General features: G+C 34.3%; 1 protein-coding gene across 10 annotated transcripts in view; it reads right to left on the bottom strand.

Moving 5' to 3' along the window:
- Positions 1 to 27,000, bottom strand: part of VPS13B (vacuolar protein sorting 13 homolog B) — a 422,306-nt gene that overhangs the window by 141,375 nt on the left and 253,931 nt on the right. For all 10 annotated transcript variants that reach the window (XM_015617450.2, XM_015617453.2, XM_015617455.2 and 7 more), the window contains 3 exons: positions 10,631 to 10,834; positions 1,860 to 1,986; positions 56 to 199 (listed from right to left, as the gene is read on the bottom strand). In XM_015617450.2, the coding sequence (XP_015472936.1) occupies positions 56 to 199; positions 1,860 to 1,986; positions 10,631 to 10,834 (475 nt within the window). The remainder of the gene's footprint in view (positions 1 to 55; positions 200 to 1,859; positions 1,987 to 10,630; positions 10,835 to 27,000) is intronic.

The following is a 27,000-nucleotide window of genomic DNA, read 5'->3' as shown; positions in this document are numbered from 1 at the left end:
GTACTTTGCAGATGGACTTTTTAAAAATCCAGCTGCAAACCAGGGAAAAACCTACCTCAGTGGTGCTACTGGAAGGTTCCAGTCCAACCATATTAGCTTGTACCAGATGCTGAAGAAGTTGCACTTGTGCCACATTGAGGAAGAAGTCCAAATTTGTTGTCATGTTCACTTCCAAAGAATGACCACAGACCAAAATTTCCTGTGAAATTAAGGGAAAATACTAGATAACAGCTATTGGGAAAATAATTTTCATCTTTTATATAACTGTATTGTGGGTCCCTGCTGTAGTCAATACTTAACATTATATATAACATTATATATATAGTAAAAATGTTGCCTTCTTAGGAGAAACTGGTGTGTCATGCTTCTAAAGGATGTGACTTATTCTTTGCATGGCTTTTAACAGCAGAACTGTTAAAGCACACTTTGCAAGAAAAGCATCTCATGCACAAGGCCTTGTTTCCATCTCTTGCTTGTATCAGTGGGCTGTCAGAGTGTCCTTGGCAATGATTCCAATTCTCCTTTCCTTCCAAGAAAAAGATGTACTTTGTTGGGTTTTTTTTTAATTTAAACACAAACTCTGCTTGATTTATAATGAAATCATGTCTTGGAACTCACTGATAGCCAATCTAATTGATTTCTCTTTGCTTGTAAGCCATTCTTAATACCTTGGCAACACTAGCTGAATAGCCACTGTTTTATTGGTGTTGTCTTGCACAAATAAAGATCTTCACCACTGTTGGCAAGCAATAAAGAGATGAAAAACAGAACCAGTGCAGAAGGGGAGAAGAACTGCTCTGTCTCATGAGAAGTTTGCACAGCGCTCAAGCTCTAATCTAAAGTAGACCTCTCCCTTCATGATGGAATGTCATCCAGGGAACAGATAACAAGAAGAATGTATGTAGAGAAAACACTGAAATTCCTGAACATAAGCAATAGCAAAGCTCAGATTTTTAATTTTTTTTTTTTTTTAAACTCAAATAACTTCTATGCATCCTAGCCATACTGGGGCTTCCTATTTCTTTTTTACAATAAACAAGTTTTCATCTGCCCTTCTGATGACCCTTTACACAAAATGTGAAACTGTTGATTTCTTCTCTTTGTGTACCCTAGCTATTATTTTCCAACAATGTACACCCACTGCATGTTGCAATACACATCTAGTATTCTTTACACTCCTGTACCAATTTTGCTCTCCCCAGGAGGTAGCATTAAAGAGAAATTATCTTTATGAGATGACAAATTTTCCTGATATTTTCCCTACATGAAATGTTCTTGAGATACAAACTAATGCCAAAAAGTCAGCCAATAACTTTTGTGTGCAACTTGCTTCACAGACTTACCATTAACTAGCTGAACAACACACCAGCAAAAGTGATTGTTAAATCTGAGTACCTAGAAGTACCCATAGCAAAGGTAGGGAAGTGGATGCTTAGTGGCAACTTGGCATCTTGGAAATCAGGCTAAGAGAACTCAGCTTAACTTTCTTATTATAGATAGTACACAGATTGAATTTTCAGGTTTCTTTATGAAAAGAATTTTCTTTAAGCTTGTGAATACAATGTTTTTTTAATGTTGCACCTCTTCTTAACACCCTTCCATCACAAACTTTTAAAAAATATTGCTGGAAGTCATTAAAGGATTCCTATTTCCAAAACTGAAAACAGGTTTATCTGCCTCTGTCTAATTTGCCTTTAATATCGAATGCTATTCTTTTTCCAGCATAGAAAGAACATTTCAGCTCGTGACCTCTCTCCAGCTGGCAATCTGAAAACACACCTGAACTCTTCAAATGGTGGAATGGTGAGATTATCCACATATTAAAAGTTGCTCTACTTCTTTTGACACTTTGTACTAACCTCTGGGTGTAAATTCTCTGCAGCATCAATTTTTGTGAAAATAATCGCAGGAGCTGCAGTGATTCGAACGGTGAAATCTGTTAAAATTGGAGTTAAAATAGCTCTCCTTTCCTGATGCCGTCTTATGCTAGGAAACAAAGGGAAAGAAAAGTAAAGATTAAATTACATTATAAATTGTAGAGAGGCAAGAATTACACCCAGCACATAGCAAAAAACATCTTCAATACCAGTTTGGCATTTGATTGCTACCTTATAATCATCAAATACCATTATTGTAAATCATATTAATTCCAATCCTGAAGGCAGACTTCAATTTTCATTTCACAGGAAAACATGTCTAAATATTTGACTCTTCAATCTATCTCCAGGTAGACAAATTTGACACTTGACATTGCTTCTTCTCCTGTTTAATGCACTATACACAATAATTAAAAAAAGATGTGAACTTTATTATCAGTAATTTTAAAACTTGCCTGTGGATGCCCTTCACTTTATAAATGGCTGTTCTGAAGCCTACATAATATTTGAATTTGTGCATTAAAAGTCTGTGTTGAAGAAATACGCACAAAGCTGAGACAAAATGAAATACATGAAAAATTGAACTAGTGAATCCCACACAACACTAGGACTCCCACATGAAATTAGTAACTATTATGCAAGATGTTCAGAACCATTTGAAAACAGAGATGGATGTCAGTCTTCCTCCATTCCTTCTGTCACTGCTTGTTCTTGGTGTTTTTTCAGCTAAATATCAATGTTTACTTACCAAGAATATTTGTGTCATTAAACTTGATAATTTAATTTATTTTCCAGCCAGGTGTTTAGTTTTGGGGTTTTTTTGTTGGGTTTTTCCCCCCCACCTTTAACCAAATAGTAAGCCTAGAAGCACAACTGTTATAGATAGATCACTAATAGCTTATGACAACACGTTCCAAATGGCCAGAATCTTCTGAGGGTCAGGTCAAATAAACTATTGCTGCAAAATGCCATCTGAGAGCCTCTGATGAGGGGAAAAAAATGTAATGAGATCAAGATGGTGTTCAGCCTCTAAAAGAGGATACACTTCAAATTCCAGGGAGACTCCTTCCATCAAGCTAGTTTTTGATAATTCTTTTTATCTATTATTGTTTGTAGCAACATCAAATACCCACATTTCACCAAGGATAATTCTAAAAATCATCATAAAGTTATAGGTCAGAGGTAAGTTTTCCGATGCTTACAAAATAGACAATTGTCAGCTATGAAATGATACAAATTTAAAGAACAAAGTACCTGACCTTAGAGAAGAAGTTAATGGATCCATGTGGAACTCTCCATCAGCATGTCAGCTACATTTCCCTGCATTACCTTTAATTTTGCCATCTCTAATGGCTGTTCAGGCATCAGTGTAAATCACACCAGTGAGCCAGACATGAACTATGCAATAAAGAATTAGTCTCTACCATCAGCTAGAGTTATCCATATTAATGTTATTAACCAATATGCTTATTATATGCCTGTCTATGCAGTGATTACTTGACTGCATGCTGACTAGGTATTGAAATCTCTTGATTAAAAGGTGTATTGTGATTCATAGTCTGGCAGTGGTTCTGTAAGAACCATCTGTAGAAAACCAAACAATCTCCAATGCTGATGGTTTATTAGCCAAGAGTTAGGCTGGAAATAAATTAAATAGATATCATAACCTGAGGTGGAATTCAGTCTACTGCAAAAGATAAAAAATTCATACTGCAGAAGATACAGAATTCATTTTACTGCTTAGGCTAATTTAGTTTTGATGCTTCAAATTCTACTAATAATAAATATGTCTTCAAAATATGTAGAAAGGATGGCGACCTATAAGAGAATATAAATTATACAGTGGGGGTAGGACTTAAGGCTTGTAAATTTATTTAGGACAACAGTATACAGAAGTTAAAAGCAGATGCCACAGAGCTAATATTGGCAGAGCACAACTCTAATAAACTTTTGCCTCAAATGACCCTCACTGCTGAGGAAGCTGCACACTAACATAAGAAGTGTGCAATTTGCTTAAGAGTCAGCCAATTGGTGAGTGGACAGAACTACCATCTTACCTTAAAAGCTTTAACATTTTGTTCAGCTACAGCTTTGTTATCTATAATGATGTCTTTTAGAGCAAGGTTAGTCTCATTAGATCCCCAAATTAGAAATCAGACTTGTTAATGGCTAGTGAACATCTTCAGATTGAGAAAACAGTCTTAGATTTTGGAGTTCTACAATTGTTTCTCTCTCTGCCACCACCTTTATTTTATATTTAAACCAAATTATTTTCTATCCAGTTCCTATTTCCCCTTCTCAATGGGATGAGAAAAAAAAAAGCCTTTTTTTTTTTTTTCAGGACAATGAAAGGCCTAAATAGCAGAACAATTCCATAAAAGAACATGCAGCTGTACTTTCTAGCTATACCAGAAAACTTCTGCTTGAAGTTTCTTGAAATGCTAGTAGTATGATTTTCATATATGAAACAGAGCCGTAAAAGCAAGTTATTTGTTGAATCTCAAACCCTCAACTGGCTCTCTTCAATCACTGATTATATTATTTTTTAGCCTATGCATATTCCCATTTCTTAATTTTCATACTTTATACTAGTAGCTACCCAGTCCACTGCATCTTGAAGGACATTTTTGGTAATATATATTGATCACTGCTTTATTATATTATATTTTTAAAATCATCCTTATGTCCTGTCCCTGTCCGGCTCTACTTACTACTTTCTAAATTCCTTGTGGGTGAATTTGAACCTCAGCCAAATCAAGTATTAGGAAAGTAATTGTAAGTACAAACAGAAGGCAAACAGAGCACAGTAAATAATGAAGGGAGAGGATATGAGAAAGAGCACAAAAGGAACAAAGAAACAAATTCCACTTTGAATTATTGAGTCTTCCACACTGCACCTAAGTGCAACGTTAACTTAACACAGGTGTACGCCACATGAGCTTATGAAAAAACTTGATTGTGAAGAGCGTAATGATGGCTCTATGTCTGCAGCACATTCATTCCGTGGTTCATTTATGCATCTGTTATATATTTGTCTTGGAAAAAAAAAGGAAAAGCTAGTATTTTTAGAGATGTTAAAGCAGTTGATCATCTACACTTAAAAGTAAGTGCATTTGAAAGACCATATGCTAACACAAAGAAACGAGGCAGTTAAGGAACAGTGATAAGGTTTGGAGGTGCCTTAGTGCAGAATTTGGGCTTTATCTGCACAATAACAAACTCTGGTTATGGACCACAAGATCCACATTGCAAAAGCATAGGACAAAAATGGTCTCTGTCCTCAAAGGCTTACAATTTAAGTGTAAGAAAAAACACACCCACAGACAGGGAAGTAAAAGTAAACCACTAACAGCAGCATAGGTAATGATATCCATACAGTGGCAACCTGTCTTACGGTTTTTATATTACAGTATAATAGAAATTAACTTTTTTGAAGGTTTTCAAATAAAACATTGCAATAACAATGTGAATGCTCACAGCAAACACCTTTACAACACACAGGAGTGGGCAAGAAAGTGCCTCTTCAAAACACTGAATGGGTCAGTAACTGGCATGATAAGTAAAGGCTGCTGAACAGGGACTGCAATGAAAGAAGACACGAAAAGGGAAATGGAAAGACAGGGTCTTGAAGCAGCGCAAAAACAAAGACATCTAATGATTAATAAAACAAAAAATGTTGTGGGAAGAAGAGAGAAAAAAATGTGAAGAACAGAATTTTGCAATGGAAGCAACAACATTATTTGATAACATCAAATCAAATCATCAGTATTTGATTATATCCAGTCAGAAGCACGTTGAATTTATACAAAGAGGATGGACTGCCAACGAGATGATGTTGCTCTAATTAGAGAGATGTGATGATGTGAGACTGGATAAGCTGAGAAAATGCACAAGCAGGATTAAGTCCTACTACTATGACTCTCACGTAGAAAACACGAATCAAAACAAACAGAAAATATGGCCAGCAATAGCTAAACATAACCTAGATGTGAAATCTGGAATTTTTTAATTTATTACTAATTGTATTTTTTTCTTAATAATACCTTGTTGAATCCAGACTTTGAGCCCTTATATACCTAAAAATTCGTAAGGCAGGGAAAAACTTGCATACATTCAATACATGAAGAACAATCAAAAGCACATTTACACCATGTAATTTTACTAGCTACAGAAAGATGAGTCCTCATGGAGAATTTTGTGATGTGAAAAAGAAAAAAAACATTAGCATGAAATAGGCCACATAGTCAAAGTGTTCTCTAATAGTCTTGAGGCATGCAAAATGTCAGAAGATGTTATTTAAGATAGCACATTAACTTGAGACTTATGAAAGAATTTTCTCTCGCTGGCTTCCCATGTAGCTGTTTAAATCAGCTAATCCCTGATATACAAATGTGTTAGGAATGTATTAGGATAGTTAACTACTAATGACTAACTCACATCCTTTGAGCTCCCTGAGGTGTTGCAAAGCCATGTTACATGGCAGTAAAATAGCACAGCAACATTTTGAGGACAATCTAATAACCAAAATTAGAAAATGAACAGGTGTACAATATCTGGCTAGTAATAGAATTCCAATTTTTGCGTTATAAGACCTCAGTAAAACTAGCTCTTATGAAGAATGCTGTGCAGCATTTCTTTGTTGTGGATTAATATAAAAAACACCCCATCTTATTGAGAAAGGCTTTGTACAGGATGAATACAAGCACCACTTCAGGTACCATAAAAGACACCAATTAAAATAAATCACTGAGAAAAAATGCATTGCATTTTATTCTGTAAGATTCAAGGGGAATGTCCCTACTTTCTTACACAAAGATCTACAGATCAATTTTTTTTCTAGTCTTTCTCATTAGAACTTGGCAAGCTGCCAAGAACTTTCCAAAGAAGCATGAAAATGAAAGCTATTCAAAGAAAAAATTTGCAGGAAATCTTTCTGAGGATCCTTGCAGTGGTATTTTGTTCAGTTTTGTACAACAGATCATTGGCTCCCTGATGTACTCCATGAGAGCTGTTCCAGATGGTGGTATGCCAAGGACAGAACCGTAACGCAGTATATTGCCACACTCAATTCGTTACCACACAGAGAAGTAATGTTTTTAAGCTCAATTATTATTTTTTTTAAACAAAGTTTATTCAGACTGCAGGAAGCAGAAGTTGCTGCTGGGAGCTGTAGAAGGATTGCACAGGGATGGGGGCGAGGCCTCAAGAGAGGATATATTTCTTTATTTCCTTCAGGGCTGTTGTTTTTTCCATTGAGTGGAGGGAGAGGGAGGAGGAGATCTGCAAGCTGAAAAAGCAGTTTTCAATCAAGAAAACTTCTTTTGGTTAAGTAGTCCCAGTTCCCCACATGCTGTTTGGTAAAGGGAATAAATGTGGACAGGTTTCATTTGTACATAACCTTATTAGAACTGTCTGACTGTTTCCAGTATTCTTTTTATATATGACACCATTAGGGAGCTTTTTATAACATCTATGGTGAAGTATAAACATTTCATAATGGAAAGAGTTATGATCTCTGATCCTCAGTACAGCATAGCATCTAGAAAGTTTCTTCTGCAAGACTGCATCCACCCTAGCAGAGTGTTCCAATTGCCCCATTCTCCTTGGGGTGACCTGCAGAGACACAGGAGGCATCACACCAGCATTTCACTATAACCTCTCTTGAAGAATTTTACACTCAACACCTGCAAGTATTCAACAACTTAGAGAATGACAGCTTGCTTTCCAAACTGCAATGTAAAAGTTGGGAGGGTAAAAAAAATCAACCCCTCAACACGTTAAGTACTAGAAGAACTGAACTCCAGAAAAAGTGGTGTGAAAATGCAAATGCTTTACTTTCAGACTAAAGATTTCTAAAGCATTTAAATGATATATTTAAATGATGAATTATGTCAAGAGCTTCCAGATACTTGTTTGTGTGATAGCCATAGATCTCCTACTTACAATGTTTTGGTTTTCATGCAAATTTTTAAAATGAGGACAAATTTCAATTGTAGATTAAATTACAATATAATTTACTTCAAACTTTTTGCAATTTTATTTTGAAATAATGCAGTAATGCTTTTACAAATGGGAATGGAAAAGGAATGGATGTTATCTATGCTGAAGTTTTCCACAAAGTAACTGTGAAAATCCTGGATATAGACTGGATTCTATACTGACCCTCATAGCATTAAAGTATTGCAAAAATGAGGGAAACAGATTTCAAAGAATAATCTTTAAACCCAGTGATCCTAATATACCATAACACTGGGTAAGAACAAACAGAAGTATATTAAAACCAAACAAAGAAATTAACCCTAAAATAACTCAGCAAAAATCATTCATTATGTCCCAGGTTAAACATGTCTAAAAAACTTAGAGGATTCTAAAAACTGGTATGGGAATTAGACTAAAGCATAAAGCTTTTGTGGCATTTGCAGTAAATATTACGATAAACTTAACCCTAAAAACAGTAAGCACCAGGTAAAACACCCTGCAGCTGCCCTCTTGGTGCATGCTGGAAACAGTGCCATGGATGGCAGAGTTCAGTGTAGGTTCTTCCAGTTCTCAGCACATCCTTTCCACAGGTCATAAAATAAACCCAGATACAGCAAAACTGACTGCTAACTAAAAAGCAAAAATGCAAAGATCCTGAAAAAACTATGTTAAATATATAAAATTTAAAACCAAAAGGGTAAGAAAGCATTCATAATTTTTCTTGAAAACAAGTCAGAATTAAAATTCTGTAACTGCACACCAGAAAGGAAAACCTAATATATTTATTTACAACTGTTCTAAATTAAAATTCAAGTAGAAGATTCATTCAAAAGCTATTTTGAACCAAAAATACTTATCTGTATTCTAATAAAACTTCATTTTGGAAGTCTGCTGAGGAAGCATGTCCAAGCAGTTATAGGAGAAAAAAAAAAGAAAAAGAGAACTCAAGATTGTCCGTAACAGCTGCTTCCCTTGTCCTATTAGCTTTTCAGGAATCCCACCAGATTTCCTATCTGAATGCATAACCATAAAGCTCAGACCCAGAGTATGCTGGCAGTAGGATTTCAGTCACCAATGGCAAGGGCAAAGGAAAGCCAACCTCTCAGTGGCTGGTTTTGCTATATTAGCTTAAGTTGCAAATTGGCTGCAAGTCCTTTGGAGATTAACGTAATCTTATTTTTCAAGATATTCCTGTGGATGTGGAATTCTATGACAAAGAACCTAACAGGGAACTTGTCCAACATCAATGCCCAACTAGAAAGTCACACACATTTTTTAAGGCTAGAAATTTAAAATTAAAAGCCTCTATGGAATTATATGAGTTGAAAAAACCCAAATTGTTATAAGACAGGAAAGAACCATGTGATCTTATAAATAAAGACCAGAATCTATTTCTATGTTAAATTTTTTATCTGCACTCCTGTGACTCCTTGGCATTTTATCATTTCTTTGGGTAGAACTGTTTTTCCTGCCCTCTATTTTTCAATAAATTGGAATTCATTTTTGATCACATCTTTTTCTTGCATGCTCTCCTCCAGAGTGAGCTTATCTGCCCTCTTGGCCTGGGATCAATACATCACTTACAAAGCTCAGTCTGTGTGCCATCCTCATGTAGCCTTTTGCTACAACTTGCCTTACTTTCAGAAAAATCTGACACCTCTCATCTCCCATTTTTCTGAAAATTAAACCAAAAGTAGTTATTTCCAGATGATTCTGCCTGTTTTTCTATACCATTTTTAGGAACTCATCCCTAAATTCAGATAGGAATCATATTTCAGGAACCATAAAATTATGCATACATCTCATAAAAATCAGATTGTTTGTGAATAAATTAGATAGAAAGGATGTTTATATGAAAACAAATAGCTAAATGTATAGGCAAAGAGGTATCTACTAGCAGAAATGCTTCTAAATCCACAAAATTACTTTTGAAAGATTGCTTTTGGCCATCAGACTTTATTCCTGCCAGTTTGAAAACTGAAATTTGCTACAGTCTTTAAATTTAGTTTTAAACTATTTGTAAGAATTTTTAAGTAAAAAAAAAGTATATTAAAACCAAAATAAAAATTAAAATCTTCACAAATTACCAACCAATCCCCCCAATTTTATATTTGAGAACATCAAAATTTAAAATAGCAGGCAAGTGTATGCATGCTTTTTCTTTCAACACTGTTTAACCAGAGGGTGGGGCTTTGTGTGCCCATATACAGTACTCAATAAAGGAGACTTAGCTGAAATATCTCATTCTCAAAATTCATCTGGTTTAAGTTATAGAAGTGCAAAATCTAGTTCAGAATCAATAGGAAATGTTCTACTTTATCGCTCTCTAATTTAGAAATGTCTAAGCTGGTTTTACTCAAGCTTTGTAAAAATACAAACAAAAGAAGTTTAGAAAAAAAGAAAAAATACACCACTGCCATCCAAAAAAACACACCCTACACAAAAAAAAATCCCAAACCAGAACCTCACATTGCTTATAGAGACTGACAAGCTGAAGTCTCAGCCCTGGAGTTATGTTTATGGACAGACAGTAAGACACTTGGAGAAGAGCTTATAATGGAGGCAAAGATACACAGAAACTAGACTGTAACTACAGTGTAACAGCAACAGTAATATGCATTTCAAATGTGTAACCCAAAACTCCAGGGAAATGTGCTTGCAGTGAAAAGCAAAATCAGAATTGAATTATTTAATTCAGGTATACTGTGCATGCTCTCTGCAGTGTTTGTGCTACGCAATTTCAGAAAAGAGTAAATTTTAAAAAAAATCCCTACCTACTGGCCATGTTCCATTCAAGTGCTGGATTTTGAGAATTTCTCTCAGTCTCTGTCAAAACCCCTCCTTTTCCATTTTCCTTCTCTGGTTTCAACTGATTCCAATAAGCAGTACCAATGTTGATAGATTGAAGATCTATTTGATATTGTCTGTCTTCAACCTCTGATCCAGGGTCTCGAAGAATTCCTAGATTTAGTGCCCTCCTGTAATGTCAAAAAAAGGAAAAGAAATCACCAAAGGTCAAAATCAAACCAATCAGATAATCGTTAAGACCCAAATTAACAAAATGAAGGTATCAATTTTGCAATTTTTGTCTACAGTAATCATTATTTTAATTTCAAATCTTAAAAAATACCCATCTGCCTTTGCTATGGAATTCAATGGGAGATTTGCAAATGAATGTATTCTTAAATTTAGCCAGATGTACCAAAGTTGATATGAGATCAATGCATCAACTTCATTGCACTTCCAAACAGATCCATATCAGCAGCCTTGTGTGGAAATAGGACTGATTCATATCTTCTGAATGGATAAAGGATGTCACATCCAAGTCCTCAAAAGGAATAGCTACACATCAGTATAACCAAGAAATATAACCAATTTTCCCACTGTTCAAATTCATCAAAGAATAAAAATTAAAAAGAATATTCCAAGATGATGGAAAAACAATTCAATCATTTTACCACTGTATTTCAGCACAGAGTTTTTCAAATAAAATCCTTCTAACAAGTGAGAAAAAAGCATTTTTGAGTGAACCACATTCCTTGTGGATTCCTTTAAAGTCTACTACATTAGATTTTACAAAGTGTTTCAGTCTTGAACTGAGTTTTGGAAACAGTCAGACTCAACTTCAAAACATTCATGAGCTATTAAGTGAACAGAGGATGCTGAGACCATTTAATTTTATCTGTGACCAGTAACAGAGGAGCTTCCTACTGCCATTCATGTTCTGGTAATAGGCACTGGGAAATGCTAAAAAAATTATCTTGCCCTTTCTATACTAGGAACAACACAGCCTTCTGTGCACTGCTCATTTGATATTATAATAAAAATTCACCATTATATTATTGCTATTTTTCAAAATAAGGGAGCAAGGAGATATTAACTTTTTTTATTCAATCTATGATCACAAATTGTAGTCTGTTTTTACTGATTTCATACCTCTGTGTTGAAGCTTAAGCTCCTTATTTGCATATGACATTCAATCTACTGTTCTATTCAAGGTTTTTGTCTTGGGCCAAAATGATTCAGTATACAGCTGTTATCTTCACAGAGAATTAATAATTCTGCAATCTGTGTGAATTTGATGCTAATAATCTAAACACAAATAACTATTAATGTAGCACATCCCAAACTGCAAACTCAGAGTACAGGTATGCAAACTGTAGCTATGCAATCTGTTTCAAAGTGTAATCCCAGTGCTGCCCAAATCCAAATAACAGATACAACTGCTAATACACTGCCATTGTCACTAGTGGAGTATTTTAGCAATTAAGAAAATTAAGTAATTAATCATATGTACCCCCAGAGGCATGTGGATGACAGGAAAGCCATTTTGATCAAGTCATTCCTGGTGAGGCACTGTGATGGCACTGTTCAGTAGTCCCTGTAACTTTCTTAAGTGCTTAGCAGAAACACACTAAAAATCTGTTATGTCAGTAGCGGTATTTCAAAATTAAATGTGGTTTCTTAAAACTTAAGAATGTGTTTGTCAACTTTCCACACAGAGAGCCCTAACCACAACCACTGTGCCTTTTATTACTCTTTCTAAGGCATTATTTCATCAATATGAATGGAGGTTTTTTTTAAAAAAAACCACCACAGTAGATTATTGTATGATCCAATGTCTATTTTCATACTTTGTCTAATACAAGTAAATACTAGAATATTTGTTTTGTGAAATATTACTTTAAATAAAGCACTAAATTACATATTTTTGGAAATCTGCTTATATATATAAAACAGAGTATGATACTAATTTCATGTGCATAATGGATCTTTTCCCCTGTACTTCACAGTGAGAATTTTTCATTTCTTCTTTTATGAGCAGCTTCATAACTTGCAATAGGCTCACCTAGATATTCTTTAGACTCATTCAGCATAACCATGACCTTGTGAACCAAATTCCTCAAGCACAATGTGTCTGTATGTACTAATCTGAAACTCCCCACTGTGACAATGGCTTTCTTACACTCACAAGTTTATTTATTTAAATATAAACCACAACAAAATCACTCTTTGGCAAAAATCTTTAAGTGCAGTAGAATATACAAAGGTATTATTTTAACACAAGGTACTCGTGTATTGCATTGCTGGTATAACATTTGTCAACTGCATCTTTTTTTAAATGTACTTTGGGATATTACAGCCTAATTCTTCAATATTTTCATGCTGATATAAAAGTTCACATTTGCATTTTGTTCCTACTATTAACAATCTCCTATATATAATACAAAACTCTTCTTCTGATCCTTCAGATACGTTTTTGAAATCCAAGCGAACTGTATTTCCATTGATAACGCGTTTCAAGAAACACGTATTTTATACATGTAAAATACAAGGATTTTAATCCAAAAATACAAGATATTTAATGCCTTAATGTTCTGATGAAGCTCATTAGGACTTTCACAAAGTGCACCATGCCACTTTTATACAAGGATCAAAATACAGTCTTTTCCCAGGTAATAAATATAAAGGCATTTATATCAGCCCTCATTTCTAGTTTCCCATATCAAAAATTTACATACAGGGATTTACATAAGCACTCATTTCTGGCTTTCATAGCAACAATTTTCCTAAGTATGCCTCCAATTTATTAGCTGTATACTTTCTAGAAGGATGAAGATATGTTAAACCACAGCAAACCTGGCCTAATCCTAAGTACACATGCTTTGCATGAACTCTGAGCCCTTTAAAATCCTTGCAGAAAATAAATTCAGGAAAACAGAGTAAGCCAAATTCATGACTTCTCTATCTCAAGCATAAATGATGTTTTATCAGCTGAAATGTAGTGTAGGGGTTACGATTTTAATTGCTTCCCTCTTCTGAAAACAACTTCGCTATCTCACCTGAATCTTTTGGCAGGTGGTGCAGAATACAGCAGTTGGCCAGAAATACAGTAAGATCATAAGCAACCAAAGACAACCATAAGCATGTAACAGGAAACACAGGTTAAAAGTTTTTCTTGTTTTAAATTGATCTAGTCTGGATCAGGTATTTTGTATGTTTATTTAAGATGCAGTTCATGTTGAACCAGTTACTACATGCTGCTGAATAAGCATAATTCTGAGACCCACAGTAAAGTTGCTAAATTTATTCACTTACAGCTCATCTGAGACCTACAAAAAGGTAAACAAGCCAGGAAAATGGCAGTTAAAGACTGTACATTATGTAATAACTAAGAAATATTTGTGGACTTTACACATAATGGCTAATTTTTATTAGTACTTACTGGATCTCTGTGTGCACTGATTTCTGCTTTCAGGTACAGAGATAGCAAACCTAACAACCCAAATTTCAATTATTAAAGGTTTTGCCTGGTGGTAAAACATCCTTCCTATCCTAATTTAAAAAGGAAACAGACAGTAAGCTTGGGTATGTATCTCTATTTCACAGGGGCACATATGTAAAAGGACCCTTTCCTCTTCTGCTTAAGCTTATGAAGTCCCAGGCTAGCTGTAGTCTGAAAGCCCCTCACCTACGCATGAGATGTGACTGAATACTGTAGAAATCACAGCAGTATTTATCACTGAACTAATGCACTTTCACTGCCTTTTCCCCAATGCAATTTAATAAAATTCCTCCTTGACAAAGCCATTGAATGTACTGTACCAAACAGGGAAATTGAAGAAAGTGTTTCTTAGGGACACAGTGGACTCCATCTGGAATGAGATGCTATAGATGTTAAGGGCACAGAACAAAAATGTGGTAAACCAAGAGAATCTATGACAACAACACTGGCCTTTGAGAATGCTAAGCTTCTATAAGTAAAAACTCAGACAGGAATCAGCTTTTCAAACAAAGGCAGCTACTTTTTATTTTTTTTTTAGTTATACCAAATAGATGGTATAATATGGTATAATAAGATGTCTTTTTCTCACAGACAAGTTAACACTTGAGCCCTTGGGAGAGAAACAGAACTGCCCCATCACACAACATATAGAGACATGATCTTAGTACTAGAATAAAAAAAAATCCTATAGCATGACTTCTCATGACAGAAGTCCTGGATGTGCCTAAATGTGGAGATATTAAAAACACTTATTTGTGAGAAACAGGGAAAGAAGAACGAGAAGTTAAGCAGAAAGAAAAAGAGAGCACAACACTGGGCAAGAGGAAGAATTACGGAATCAGGGCACTAAGGCTGAAATTAAAGAAAACAAGCAGGTAAGAATGTTCTAATGTTGCAAGAAGAGAGGAGACGTCCCTAAGTGAGAAGGGAAGGTCCTCACATGATGCTGGGTACATACTCTGCCATACTGAGTGATACACGCGTCCTTCAGGACAAGGGTAACCTCACCTTTGCTTTCCCAGCCTGCAATGTGTCCTTAGAGAGACTTACTTGTGGCACAACAAACATGTTTTATGACTGCCAGGATGTTGGAAATGATTTGTTTTAGTCTAGATCAGTAGAGCAGATTTTCAAATGCCATCAGCAGTGAACTCCAATTCTCACTGTTTCTGCCTCTTTTCCCCATGAACTATGCCACACATGACTGGCTTTATTGGCAGCTACTCCTTCTCTCCAGCTCAGCCTCAGAATAACAGAACTACTGTCCCATCTCCATAACTGTTGGCAGCATACTCTGGATTGGGTACCAGCAATGTTTTATTAAATGAAAACATAAACTGAGTACAGTAAGGCTACTTTGCTTAATGATTTTCTGATTAGCAAGTGATATCATTGATTACAGGAATCTATTTAACAATGCAAACTGCATTCTGTCTGATTAGCCCTAGTGTTGTGATCTACACAGACAGATATAGCAACATTATCTACAGAAGATAATACATGGCAGATGTCCTATAAGTCAGAGTGGTTAAGGTACCTGGATTCATCTTCATATGTGTAGGACTCTTGTAAAAAGAAAACAACAGTGATAGCTCCGTGAGCAAAATAAAAATGACTGACCACTTCTTAACATTAACATAGTAGACAAATATATCACATCCCAGTGCAAAGAAAGAAGTTATTAATTGCATTCTAACTGAATATGTTTTGGAGTCAACAGTGCTCCTAATTTCTAACTTTATAATGATTTGTAGTGTTTATCATTTTTGTACATAGGCATAAATCAGCTGGGAGGTAGATTAATTGTACATTTAGTATGTTGAAAAAAAAAGTCCAGTAACAGAAACATGCAAAATTTTCTTCTGATTGCACTAGACTACTTCAAACAATTGCTATAGGGGTCCAAAAATACAAGTGTAACACAACAAGTAACTTTCCTCTTTTTCAAATGCATGTTGGATAAATGTCTGATTTCTATCTCTTGGGCACTGGTTTCTTTTTAGCTCTGTATACCTAGAGGTAAGTATCACTGAGAAGAGAGGAACTGGTGTAAGTGTTAAAAAGGCTAAAGCAGAGGATAAGACAACAAATAGCTATAAAGATCATTAGGTAACACAATGAATTCCATTAGGGAACTCAGTACTTTCAAATCAGCAAAAAAATAAAAATAATAAAAAATAATTAAAAAATAATAATAAAAAGAAATTGTAGATAAGCGTGCCCTAAAACAGGATTCAGTACATGAATGCCAAAGTACCTGGTGAAAAAAACCAACTGGATATATAGAACAGATCATCTACACTCAACCTCTAGAAGAGTTAATCATATAAAAGAACACCAAGATTTTAGTTGATTGCTATTAACATTTTAATGCTTTTAGTCTCCTCTGTGTCAGAGTCTGGAATAAGGATGTGTTAGATACATGTTTAGAAAATTCAACCTTGAAAAATGTGTTTGAATTCTGCTATTTGAATTCACTCCAAGCTTCTAAATATTTCAAGCACAGTACAGAATCTACTACTATGACAATTGTGGCTCCTGACAGAGAAAGACATTAAAAGAAGGTATTGAGGAACTTCTGTGAGGTGACCAGACATTTAAAAGCAGTCCCTTGCTACAGGGGCTGTGGTACAGTAATTGCCTACAAAGAAGCTGAAGAACTGCAGCACACTTGTCTTCTAGAGCTGTCTCTGGAACACAATATCCATGACTATGAACATAAGGTACAGTATCAGTAAACTATGAAGTAATTTTGGTCTCTCTCAAAAAAAGTTGTAAAATGAAACAAAGCTGAAGTTTTCAGCTGTGTATTTAGATGTCATCTGTTTAATTACTTCTATAATTTTATTGTTTAAATTCCTCAGCAAAAATAACAGCATGAGCAAGCCTGAACTTTTAAAAATCAGTTTTTAATTTTTATACTGTTTAATGTCTAGACAGTTTGAGGAATCTCTTCATACTTTCGAAACATTCACCCAAATTCAGGGAGCACTGTATAAATATACACTTGACAAACTGTATAAATGATAAGTATGCACAATTCCAATGGAAAGTCTACGATATTTTTGGATGCCAAATGTTCCTTGTAAAAACCCAAATGGAATATACTTTCTCTAAAGAGTGTATGTCTGGGAAGGGGACTAGCAAAAAAGGGAAAATACAATACAACCCAAAGACTTTTATGCTTTTGTTTTGTGGTAGAAATAATTTTATCTCAAAACATAATGCTGTCTGGCAGTTACATGATCTTTAATTTCAATTTTTTAAATATTTTGTGTCTACCTGATTTACAGTATGACTAAGACAATTAATCTTGTGATTTCCCAATTGTTTTCAGCCTGCATTTCACTTTGGTTTAACTGATTAATCTAGTTAAGTGAAATGATATCTGAAATACAATATCTCAGTTTTTCCAGATGTTCTATAAATTCACCTGGAAATACCTAGGTGAAGTTTCACTGAACACAGCCTTCTTATTTGATGCATGGAATTTCTCTAAAGGGTGCAGTATAACCTGATACAAGGAACAGGCTGGAAGGCAAACTGTGTTCAGTGTGTTTCAGAAGCTGACATGGGACAGGATTTCTTTTTGCTGCTGTGTCAGTGTATCAGATTCACACCTGGACATTAAACAAATTGTATCTGAAGCAAAAAAGAGCATTACAAATAAATAAATACATACCAGCTTTTCCTTTACTTAAATGTATTAATGTGTATTAATGCATAGTCAATGCATTAATATATAATTAATGCAATAGACAATGCCTATAGCATGGGTAATATAAGAAAGTACTCTAAAACATGAATATTAACTTTCCAAGTCAATTCACATTTATCTTTGGCACTGATTACATTAGTTTCTCAAGATGCCATTTGTATTTTCTTGTTCTTCTTATAGAATCATCATATTCATAACAGCAAGCTGGAACTATTTTTGAAACACTCTATATGGTATTGTAAAATAGTCAGTAACACAGTATTAAAAATAACCTTCTTTTAATTCTTCTTTCCTGAAGTCCTGGCACTACTTTGTATTTTTCAATACCCCTTGAAAATTCACTTGATATAAAACCTTAGTTAATTATGGAATATAATACCTGTCATGTTAAAGCCAGTATTTTTTCTTCCTTAAAACCCCATTGGACTATTATTAATTGTTAACTTCCTACATCAATGTGAATCTATGCCTAACAAAATATACTGAAGGGCAATTTTACTTCTAAATATACATTTGAAGGAGGGCAAAGAGAGAAACAAAAAATATGCAGGTCTACTCAAAATATCCCTGTGTACTCACACTATTGACAATAAAGACTACAGATTCAAGTGTCAGGTAGTTCAGTGACTCCATGATGCAGCCCAAGTATTTAAATGGTGGTGGTTATAAAGAAAACTTATGAGTTTATTTTTCTGCCTGGAGCTAAAAAAAAATAATTGCAAGGACACTGCATAGATACAAACAAACAACCATTGGGGAAGCAACAAATTCCATCATCTGTAGTTTGAGTCCTGTTTAGTAAATATAATTGGATGCACTCTTATGAGCTGCAATGTGTGAAAAATACAACACGAAGATTTAAAAATTATTTTTAGAAAACAATTTCAATAACATTTGCAATTACATAATATATCAGGCTTTTTTTTTTTCCTATGCCAAAAACATGAAAACATCAACCAATGAAGTTGACTGAATACAGTGGATCACAAAAGAAATGCCAGAGAATTGCAGTTCTTTCTTTATACACTTCCAACCTTACAAAGTTTTGAATTTGCTTCACAGCTGGATATGCTAATCTTCAAGTTTCTTCCTGTTTCTTGAAAAACTGTCAAATACAGAGATTAAATAATACTATTCAATAGTTACACTATTTTGGTTATCAGATGGAGTTCAAGCCTCTTCTGTTCCTATCCTGCAAGTACAGGGAACATCTATTTGTAGATATTCCTCTATCTGTACCACCTCCACATCCATTTATTTTTTAGTGCTCAAGAACACACATTACCAAGCCAGAAAAACTGGAGTAGCTGTGATTTATGCCAATCATGTACACTGAAGTTAACAGAGATGCCTGATACCATCTCTGTATTTTATTACTCTCAACATGCACTTGTGTTAGCCATTAACATACCAGTGCTGGCCATTGCCTTCTCACAAAAAATCCCCAAAACCCTAACAACAAAAATATCAGTGGGCATGAAAAATGTTTTGAGAGGCTGAAGAATGGTGCATTTATCTTTGTGTCCAACAACTAACAAAGCCCATAAGATTACAAACCAACCCTTTAAAAGAGTGATGGATTTTTTTTTCTTAAGAAAAAAAAAGGAAGAATAGCTTCTGAAATGGAACACAAACCCACTGTACGTGGCTTTTAATTTTTTTAAAATTTTCTTTATTGCAGCCTAATCAGTTTTAATAGCACAGTAAGACCTTAAACATAACAAATATTAAGCACAACTTTTGACTGTACTTAAGGTGGTTGACCTAAGTGAAACTACATTGGAAAAGTCAGTTAAGAGCTAGGAACCATGCTCACTTTAAACAGTAAAATCTGAGTTGCTCAGGAAAACAGTAACATGGATTTAATTTTACCATGGGAGCTTGGAAGAGTATCCCATAGAGAAATATGCTAAAATAACATGTTACCATTCTGTATATTTCTGATAATCCTTTTTGTTAAATAATTGAAAACCAAAGTTGAAATACTTACAAGCATTAAATGAAAGACACTGGCAAATAGTTTTGCAAAAGAAAGAAAACTTCCATCCAAAGTGTAGTTTAAGAACTGTGGTATGAATTTGTCATAGATAAAACCCTGTGAGGGACATCAGAGAACCCACAAATATTTATGGAATGAACCGCAATCTGTATACAGGAGTTAACAAATGTTTCAATACAAACGGGATATGCTTTTCTCAGTAACAGAAGCACACAACTTGCAATACAGTTACCTTGAGATCCAGACAGAATTAAAAATGCTACAAAGAAATCTGCTTTATATAATATTGGAGAATACTTTTCACCAAAAAGCATTTGTTGAAACCAGATCTGATGAAAATTATATTTACTCACAAACAGTAAGAAGAAAATTGTATGGAATAATGAGTTTTAAAAGCTTTCCTTAGTTCTTTTAGAATAAATTCTTTACTGCAGCCAAGATTTTAGATGTTAATTTTCAGTATATAAGACAGAAAAGCAAACTTCATATATGAATTCAATCATATATTTTAAGAATTAGCAAAGTAAAGTCTGGGAAGAGACTGTAAGGAGTTTGTGTAAAGCAAATTATGTATGAATTAAGTAATTCATACAGAGGAACCACTCCAGTTCTTAACGTGGCATTAATTTCCAAGAACCAGCTAATTATTTTCTCCCATGTTAATAGAAACCCAAACATCTTCCCTCATTCCCCCCACATTTTACAATAACAGGTGCAGTATAAAGCTACTTGTTCAGGAAAAAGAAAGATTAAAGGGATGTAACTTGCAGAAATGTAAAACCTTCAATAACGTTGCTTTATAATGTAAAACATGAAACTCAAAACACATCTCATATAAAAATAACTCCATCTTTCAGATTGTTCATTTTTTATTTCATAGTTTTATCTGAAAAATTTTTTATTGCATTGAAGTTGCTGAGTACATAAACTGTGAAAGATACTTTGGGATTTTCAAGTGGTATTTAATGTGTTTTTTCTTTGTCTCTGTGCCATTTCTTGTTGTCCTTTTTAAACTGTTACAGTCGATTTAATAATGTCAATGCTGAATCTGAGAACTATTTAAAAATTCTTAGTACACAGCATCAAATTCTGTGTTGTTTCAAAAGCCCAGACCATGATGGCAGATTGAACTGCTCCAAGCCCAGGCTGATAAAATACACCTTTTTGCCAGGGCTAATCCTTGTGTCCCCATACTATAAATAGGCTCAAGATAATAACTTTACTAAAAACAATTGCCTGATGGCCCTAACATTTTTTAATTTCTTTCAGATCCCTCAGCCTCTTCCTTATACACAAGTACAAACAGCAACACCATGAAGAAGTAGATCATAAAAGAGTTTGAATTTAGATGTACAATTTAAATGGGCACAAAACTTGTTGCCCAATGTCTGTTGATAAAGTAATGGTAAAAAATTGACATTACATTCACTCCATTCTGGGCTGTCCCAAGGAAACCTAGGTCCACACTTTACTCCTTCAGTCCCTTCACTGGGCATGGCTGGTCTGCACATCACTTGCTTGGATGAGAGAGTAAGAGACTACTCAAAAGAGCTCTTTAAATATCTGACATGTTTTGTCTCCCCTGTGGTAAAACAAGAATTGCTTTAGGGAGGAATTAACAGTTTGGAAAATATTTTCAAATGGGAGAAAGAGCCATTATTATTATTAAGGGAAGCAAATAGTTACAGATTTGAAGAAGGCAGATTTCAGTGCTGGTTGAAAAGGTATGAGATTTCTAAAGGGTTCATTCAAAATGTGCAAATATAAAGGTGGAAAAAGAAAAAGAAATTACACTTCCTAGGGAGAAGATGAGAACAACTGCAATAACCTTAGGTCTCAAGAAAAGGACACCCCTATCCATAACAAGCATTTAGAACCTTAGGACTAGGAAATACCAAGGCAAGAAGTTCAAGAATGGAGCATTTGTGTATATAGAATACAATGAAAAGTTTAAAAGGATTAGAACTAATAAAAAAAAACCCAAACAATTTGTTTGATTTTATTTTGATTGGCTTCATCACAGCAGAACTTCAGATTTTTGAAAAAAAAAGGAAATGAAAAAAACCATGTTGAACAGCATCTCAAACCAGCACAAATGAAAGAAATCCTAATCTCTTCTCCATTCAGTCACCCTAAACATATTACAGATTTCAAAACTGAGGTTATATAAATTTTACATGGCAAATTCTGCATATACACACAGAAAATACTAATTAACTGTGTTAAAACATTATTTGAGACAGCAAGAAGTATCACAAGCCCAAGGAAACTGAGTTCAGGCTGCTGTATTTCTCCAACTTACCCTTGACTTTGCAGAAAATGCAGTAGTTAAGATCACACACAGCTGAGAAATCTTTTTATAGAACAAAGTACAGCACACAAGAAAAACAGAGACAGCAATGCCCTTGTGGAAGTTTTATTTTAAAACTGCTATTTAATTCTGACCTTAAACTGTTTAATGTTGGCATCATAATAAGTCAAAGCAATGGAGCCCATGCTACAATAAATCATATTAAGTACGTAGACTTTGTAAACTCCATTTTGAAGAGATGCATCCTTGATGCCTGGCTCTTAAGTTCATAGCTAAACTGTCCAATCTGAAAAGTTCTTTATCTGAACACACAATCTATTTTAAAGGGAGTCTGGAAACCCATTCCCAATTTAGTTCTAAATCACACAGAGGCGATAGAACGAATGATACCTGAATGACAAAACAATCTTAACCACGCTAAATTTAAGTGCTTTGTGCATTAATTAGGACAGTTAAGCACTAACCATGACTGGCTTGCACACTGATATTTACCACTGAACTGGTCCACAGTGCCAGGGGAGACCACTTCAGTGTCCTGCACTGCTGAGGAATGGGTATCTCCACGAGGTGCTCCTCACCGTGCCTCAGCACTGGAGCCCCTCCCAAACATGTGAGCCCATGATTCCAGATCAGATTTGAACAGTTCTGAGAGATTAAGGAAGCTGCTCTTTGAGATCTCCATGGCTTTTGGCCACACATAAACACATCTCTGCAAATCTCCACGCAAGGAAGTTCCTTCCTCCTTCCCACCCCTCCGCAAGAAGGACTGGGATGCAGTTAGTGACAAGAGTCCAGCCTACCCTGCAAACACCTCAGCCAAGCCAGAAACAGAAAGGAAGAGCTTTGCAGATAAAATGCATATTAAGTGCTCAAAACAAAGTTGAAAGTAACAATAAATCATTGAGGAAGGTCACTGGTTTTTATATTTAAATATTTTTAATATATGCACTGTTTAAGACTGACTAGAGTCCAAAAATATCTTTATCAACTCTGTGTGTTTCAACTTTGATCTGTTTAAATTAATTGGTTATTCTTTTGAATTTGTTCCTTATTGATACATACTTGTTTTCCTTTTCTCCTAACATATTTGATAAGGTTTCCAAAAATGCAGCCCTAATTAACAACAAATGGATGCTTTAATGACATAATGCCACTGCTCTTTGATAGGAATGCTTCTATGAAGTATATTTCAATTTCATTTCTGTGAGGAACTGCACAAAGAAATTGAAACTTATTGTATAAACCAGGTTCTGTGCTACTAAGTGAAAGAAAAAATATAAAGTAGGTATGTGTATTGAAAACACAGTGATTAAGCTTATGAATTAAAGAGAAAAGGGAAATTGTAAAAAATACTTTTTTATGAAATTTACTTTATTTTTACCCTTCCATTATAAAGAAATGTATTTCAAATATATGTATTTAGGAAAATTAGTTATGTTGAAGATTCCTATAGAACTCATAAAGAAATTTCAAGTAAAAACAAGTTTCACAGTTACAGCTGAACCATTTTTAAAGCTGAATTCCAAATATAAATTTAGCTTTGAATAGCTTTTGGTATTAAATAATTAGCAAGCTACATTTCTGAAACTAAATGGGCAGTTCCAGCTGTTATTTTACAATTAGTTTCCACTGAGAGTTTTAAATTAATAACTGCTGCAATAGCCTCGAACATGCCAATGCTAATTAAGAGTGGTGTTTGCATGTAATGCTATCCATATATATGAATATTTTACTAGGCAAAAGGTCTAAGCAGACTTTTTTTTTGCCTCTCTGCTAAACAGGGAAGAAGAGAGAAATGTAAAGCAGGAGAAGACTTCCAAGCCATACTCCAGAAAGTAGTATAGGATTCTTACAGAAGATAAAGATGATTTTACCAAGTTTTCAGACAACTTTATGCTAAAAAACATATGTTCAAGTACCATAGCAAAGAACAATATTTAGAACTTGCTATTTAGTATGAATATTTTGATTTACACCTCAATTCAACAATTATCAATTCTAAAGATTATTAAAAGCAAAAAGAAACAAGATATTCATATATATTCAAATTATATGCAAAGAGAATCCTGTTAAAAAAAATCAGAAGTAAAATCATATTGGTTTGAAATCTGAAAAAAATTAGTAAATAAATTATGGGAGAGATTTCAAAATATTTGCTCTTACAATTTTTTTTCCTCAACACAGATAGATAAGAACTTAAAAGGATGCTAGTGCAATCCCATTTCACAACTTACAAGGAAAAAAAACGTACTTTTTAAAACACTAAGAATTTATTTTAATTTTTTTTTCCTATATAACATCACTCTGTAGCCTTAATAATTTTGAAATTTGCAAAAACCGCAGTAGAGATTTTACAATATACTAAAGGTGATACTTTTCTTAATTCCCTACAGTACATACGGACAATTTAATAAGCAGATCACATTTCCCTCAAAAACTATGTGCATACTGTTTTTTTCACTGATTATCTTTGTTGTCTTTACTCAAAGAACAAGAAACTCTGGTCAGCATTAGCTAATTCCTTGTTTGTCTCCCAGATAAACCTTAATGAAGCATTAAAAACTAAAATAGGTAAAATAGAAAAGTCTTAATAGAACCTTTGTAAAATAATCAACTCTTAAAAGGAAATTATGCATATTAGGTCCATATTCTGGGAAACATTTAGTTACTTTAATGCTAAATTCTATAAAAAAACAGAAGAGTTTTTAAACTATTTGGTTTGAAAAGGAAAATACCAAAGATTAAGCTTTTTACACATAATAAAGTTATAGAAAATCCAGCCTTTTTGAACAGTAATTTCAAGGTATAGTTTTTCAAATATAAACATGTCAAAATATTTCTGAAAAGAATATGCTTACAGATGTGGGTGCTGTTGAAAACTTTTGAAAAGCATTTGATTTTCCAAACCACATTTGAAAGAAAAAACAGATTTCCACACAGACTGCTGGCTATGTATGTGCTTCTTTCATAAATTCCTTGAATCATTTTTTCCTTCCTTTCACTCCAGCACTATCAGTACGGACACAAAAAATTGTTTATTACTCCCTATTTCACTGACAGATTTTTGTTAACCAATTATGGGCTTTACATGATTATTACAAGGATGTTCTATAAGGAGCTCCTTGAAATCAAGATAAATAGCAGCTATTCTGTAAGGAAAATAGCTTTGTGTTTCTATTTGCAAATGTTTGAGAGCTAAACAGTGAAAAACAGTAAGCAACAAAAATGAAAAAAATTATAATAAGAAAAGACTTGTATTAATAAAAAGTTCAATGAAAAAAAATAATAAAATCTGCAGCTACCTTTTCATGAGTAAGCTCTTTGCATGTAATATTTTTGCCGGGAGGGGCATGTCTAAAGAATTTCCATTTACATTCACAAATTGGAAACAGTCTAGGGACAGCTTTAGGCTTTGATCTGTGAAACATCTACACATGAAAATGACCATAGAACACTCAGACCTGGACTATTAAGTTTTGATATATGACATGAATGAAATCCTTGGATCTCAAAAATGATGAATCCAGAGCATGGACAACAATTAGGTTCTTTATTGGCCAAGCTGAGGAAAGCTTGGGATTCTGCTTACCTAAACTCCGTGATAGTATGGCAGCATTGTTCCTGACTTTATACGTAAGATCTTTACACAACAGCCTCCAAACAGCTTCTATTCTCTGAGCTCTTTGTCAGAAATTTCATTTCTGCATTAACAGTATTTTAACATTATTTTACTCTATCTGTTCATGGATACTCCCTTAAACTCCATTGTTTCATGACAGTTTGCTAAACAGAACCTTGTTGGGGATGATCAGCAATTACCTATTTAATCAATCAGAGCATTTACACAGTATTTGGTGTTATATGGCCCAATACAGAAGTAGAATTAAACGTCATCTCAATTTTAGCTTCATTTTTAAGCATATCCATGCATCTACTTCCTGTTATTTTTTCAGTCAGTGAACCAGAATTCTGGGTCTTGTGATGAAGTTTTCTCAATCATTTTCCTATTGATAATGTGCAGTTCTGCTGGTAGCTTAGCATAACTAGTGCTATTCACTGTTCATACCCCCAACATACACACTTCTTAAAAATTCATTAAAAATTCATCAGTAGTTAAAGCCCACAAAAATATAGTTCTCTCCTTTGCTGTTTAGCAGAAACTTCATTTACTCTGACTCCTTCACAGCCTCAATTAACTGCTCCTCCCTCCCTTTAGCCAGGTTAGGCAACTGCCTTGCAGTCTTATCCAAAACCTCCTTTATTCTGCTCTCTGACCCCATCCCAAGGCCTTCTGATAATTTTCCAATCAACAGAACTGGTAGTTTCTTGATGACAATGTACAGTTCTGGTAATATTTGTGGAACACAAATACAGCTGGAGCTGAAGTTTAAGAATCAAAGAATCATGAAAAATCATTAAAACCAACAAACCGACTCCTACAATTTAGCAGAAAAAAACAATCAAAAAAAGAGACATTGTCTCTTACTGTTACCAGTGAGATATGTGTCACCATACTTCTTTTAGGAGCCCTAAATTTGTGGTTATGATGCATGTATCTTTCTTTACTACATATTAATATCAATCATAAATAATAATTATAAAGACATATTAATATCATTAGTCCATTTTTAACTGGAGGGAATACTCTAATTTTTCCACGGTATAGGAAAATTAAGTTACAATGTCAATACATTTCCTTCTAACTTCCAATAATCACCTGAAACTGTATTTGTGCCCAAATACTTGAGGCACATTGTTTTTCCAACATTCCCTTTTCAGTTTGGTTCTCTCCACAAGTTAGCAAGTAAGCTCTTTTTCCTAAGACATAAT

The sequence above is a fragment of the Parus major genome, chromosome 2, assembly GCF_001522545.3.
Source record: "Parus major isolate Abel chromosome 2, Parus_major1.1, whole genome shotgun sequence".
NCBI lineage: Eukaryota > Metazoa > Chordata > Aves > Passeriformes > Paridae > Parus > Parus major.
The sequence above is the reverse complement of the archived record's forward strand: the minus strand, read 5'-3'. Positions and strand labels throughout refer to the sequence as shown.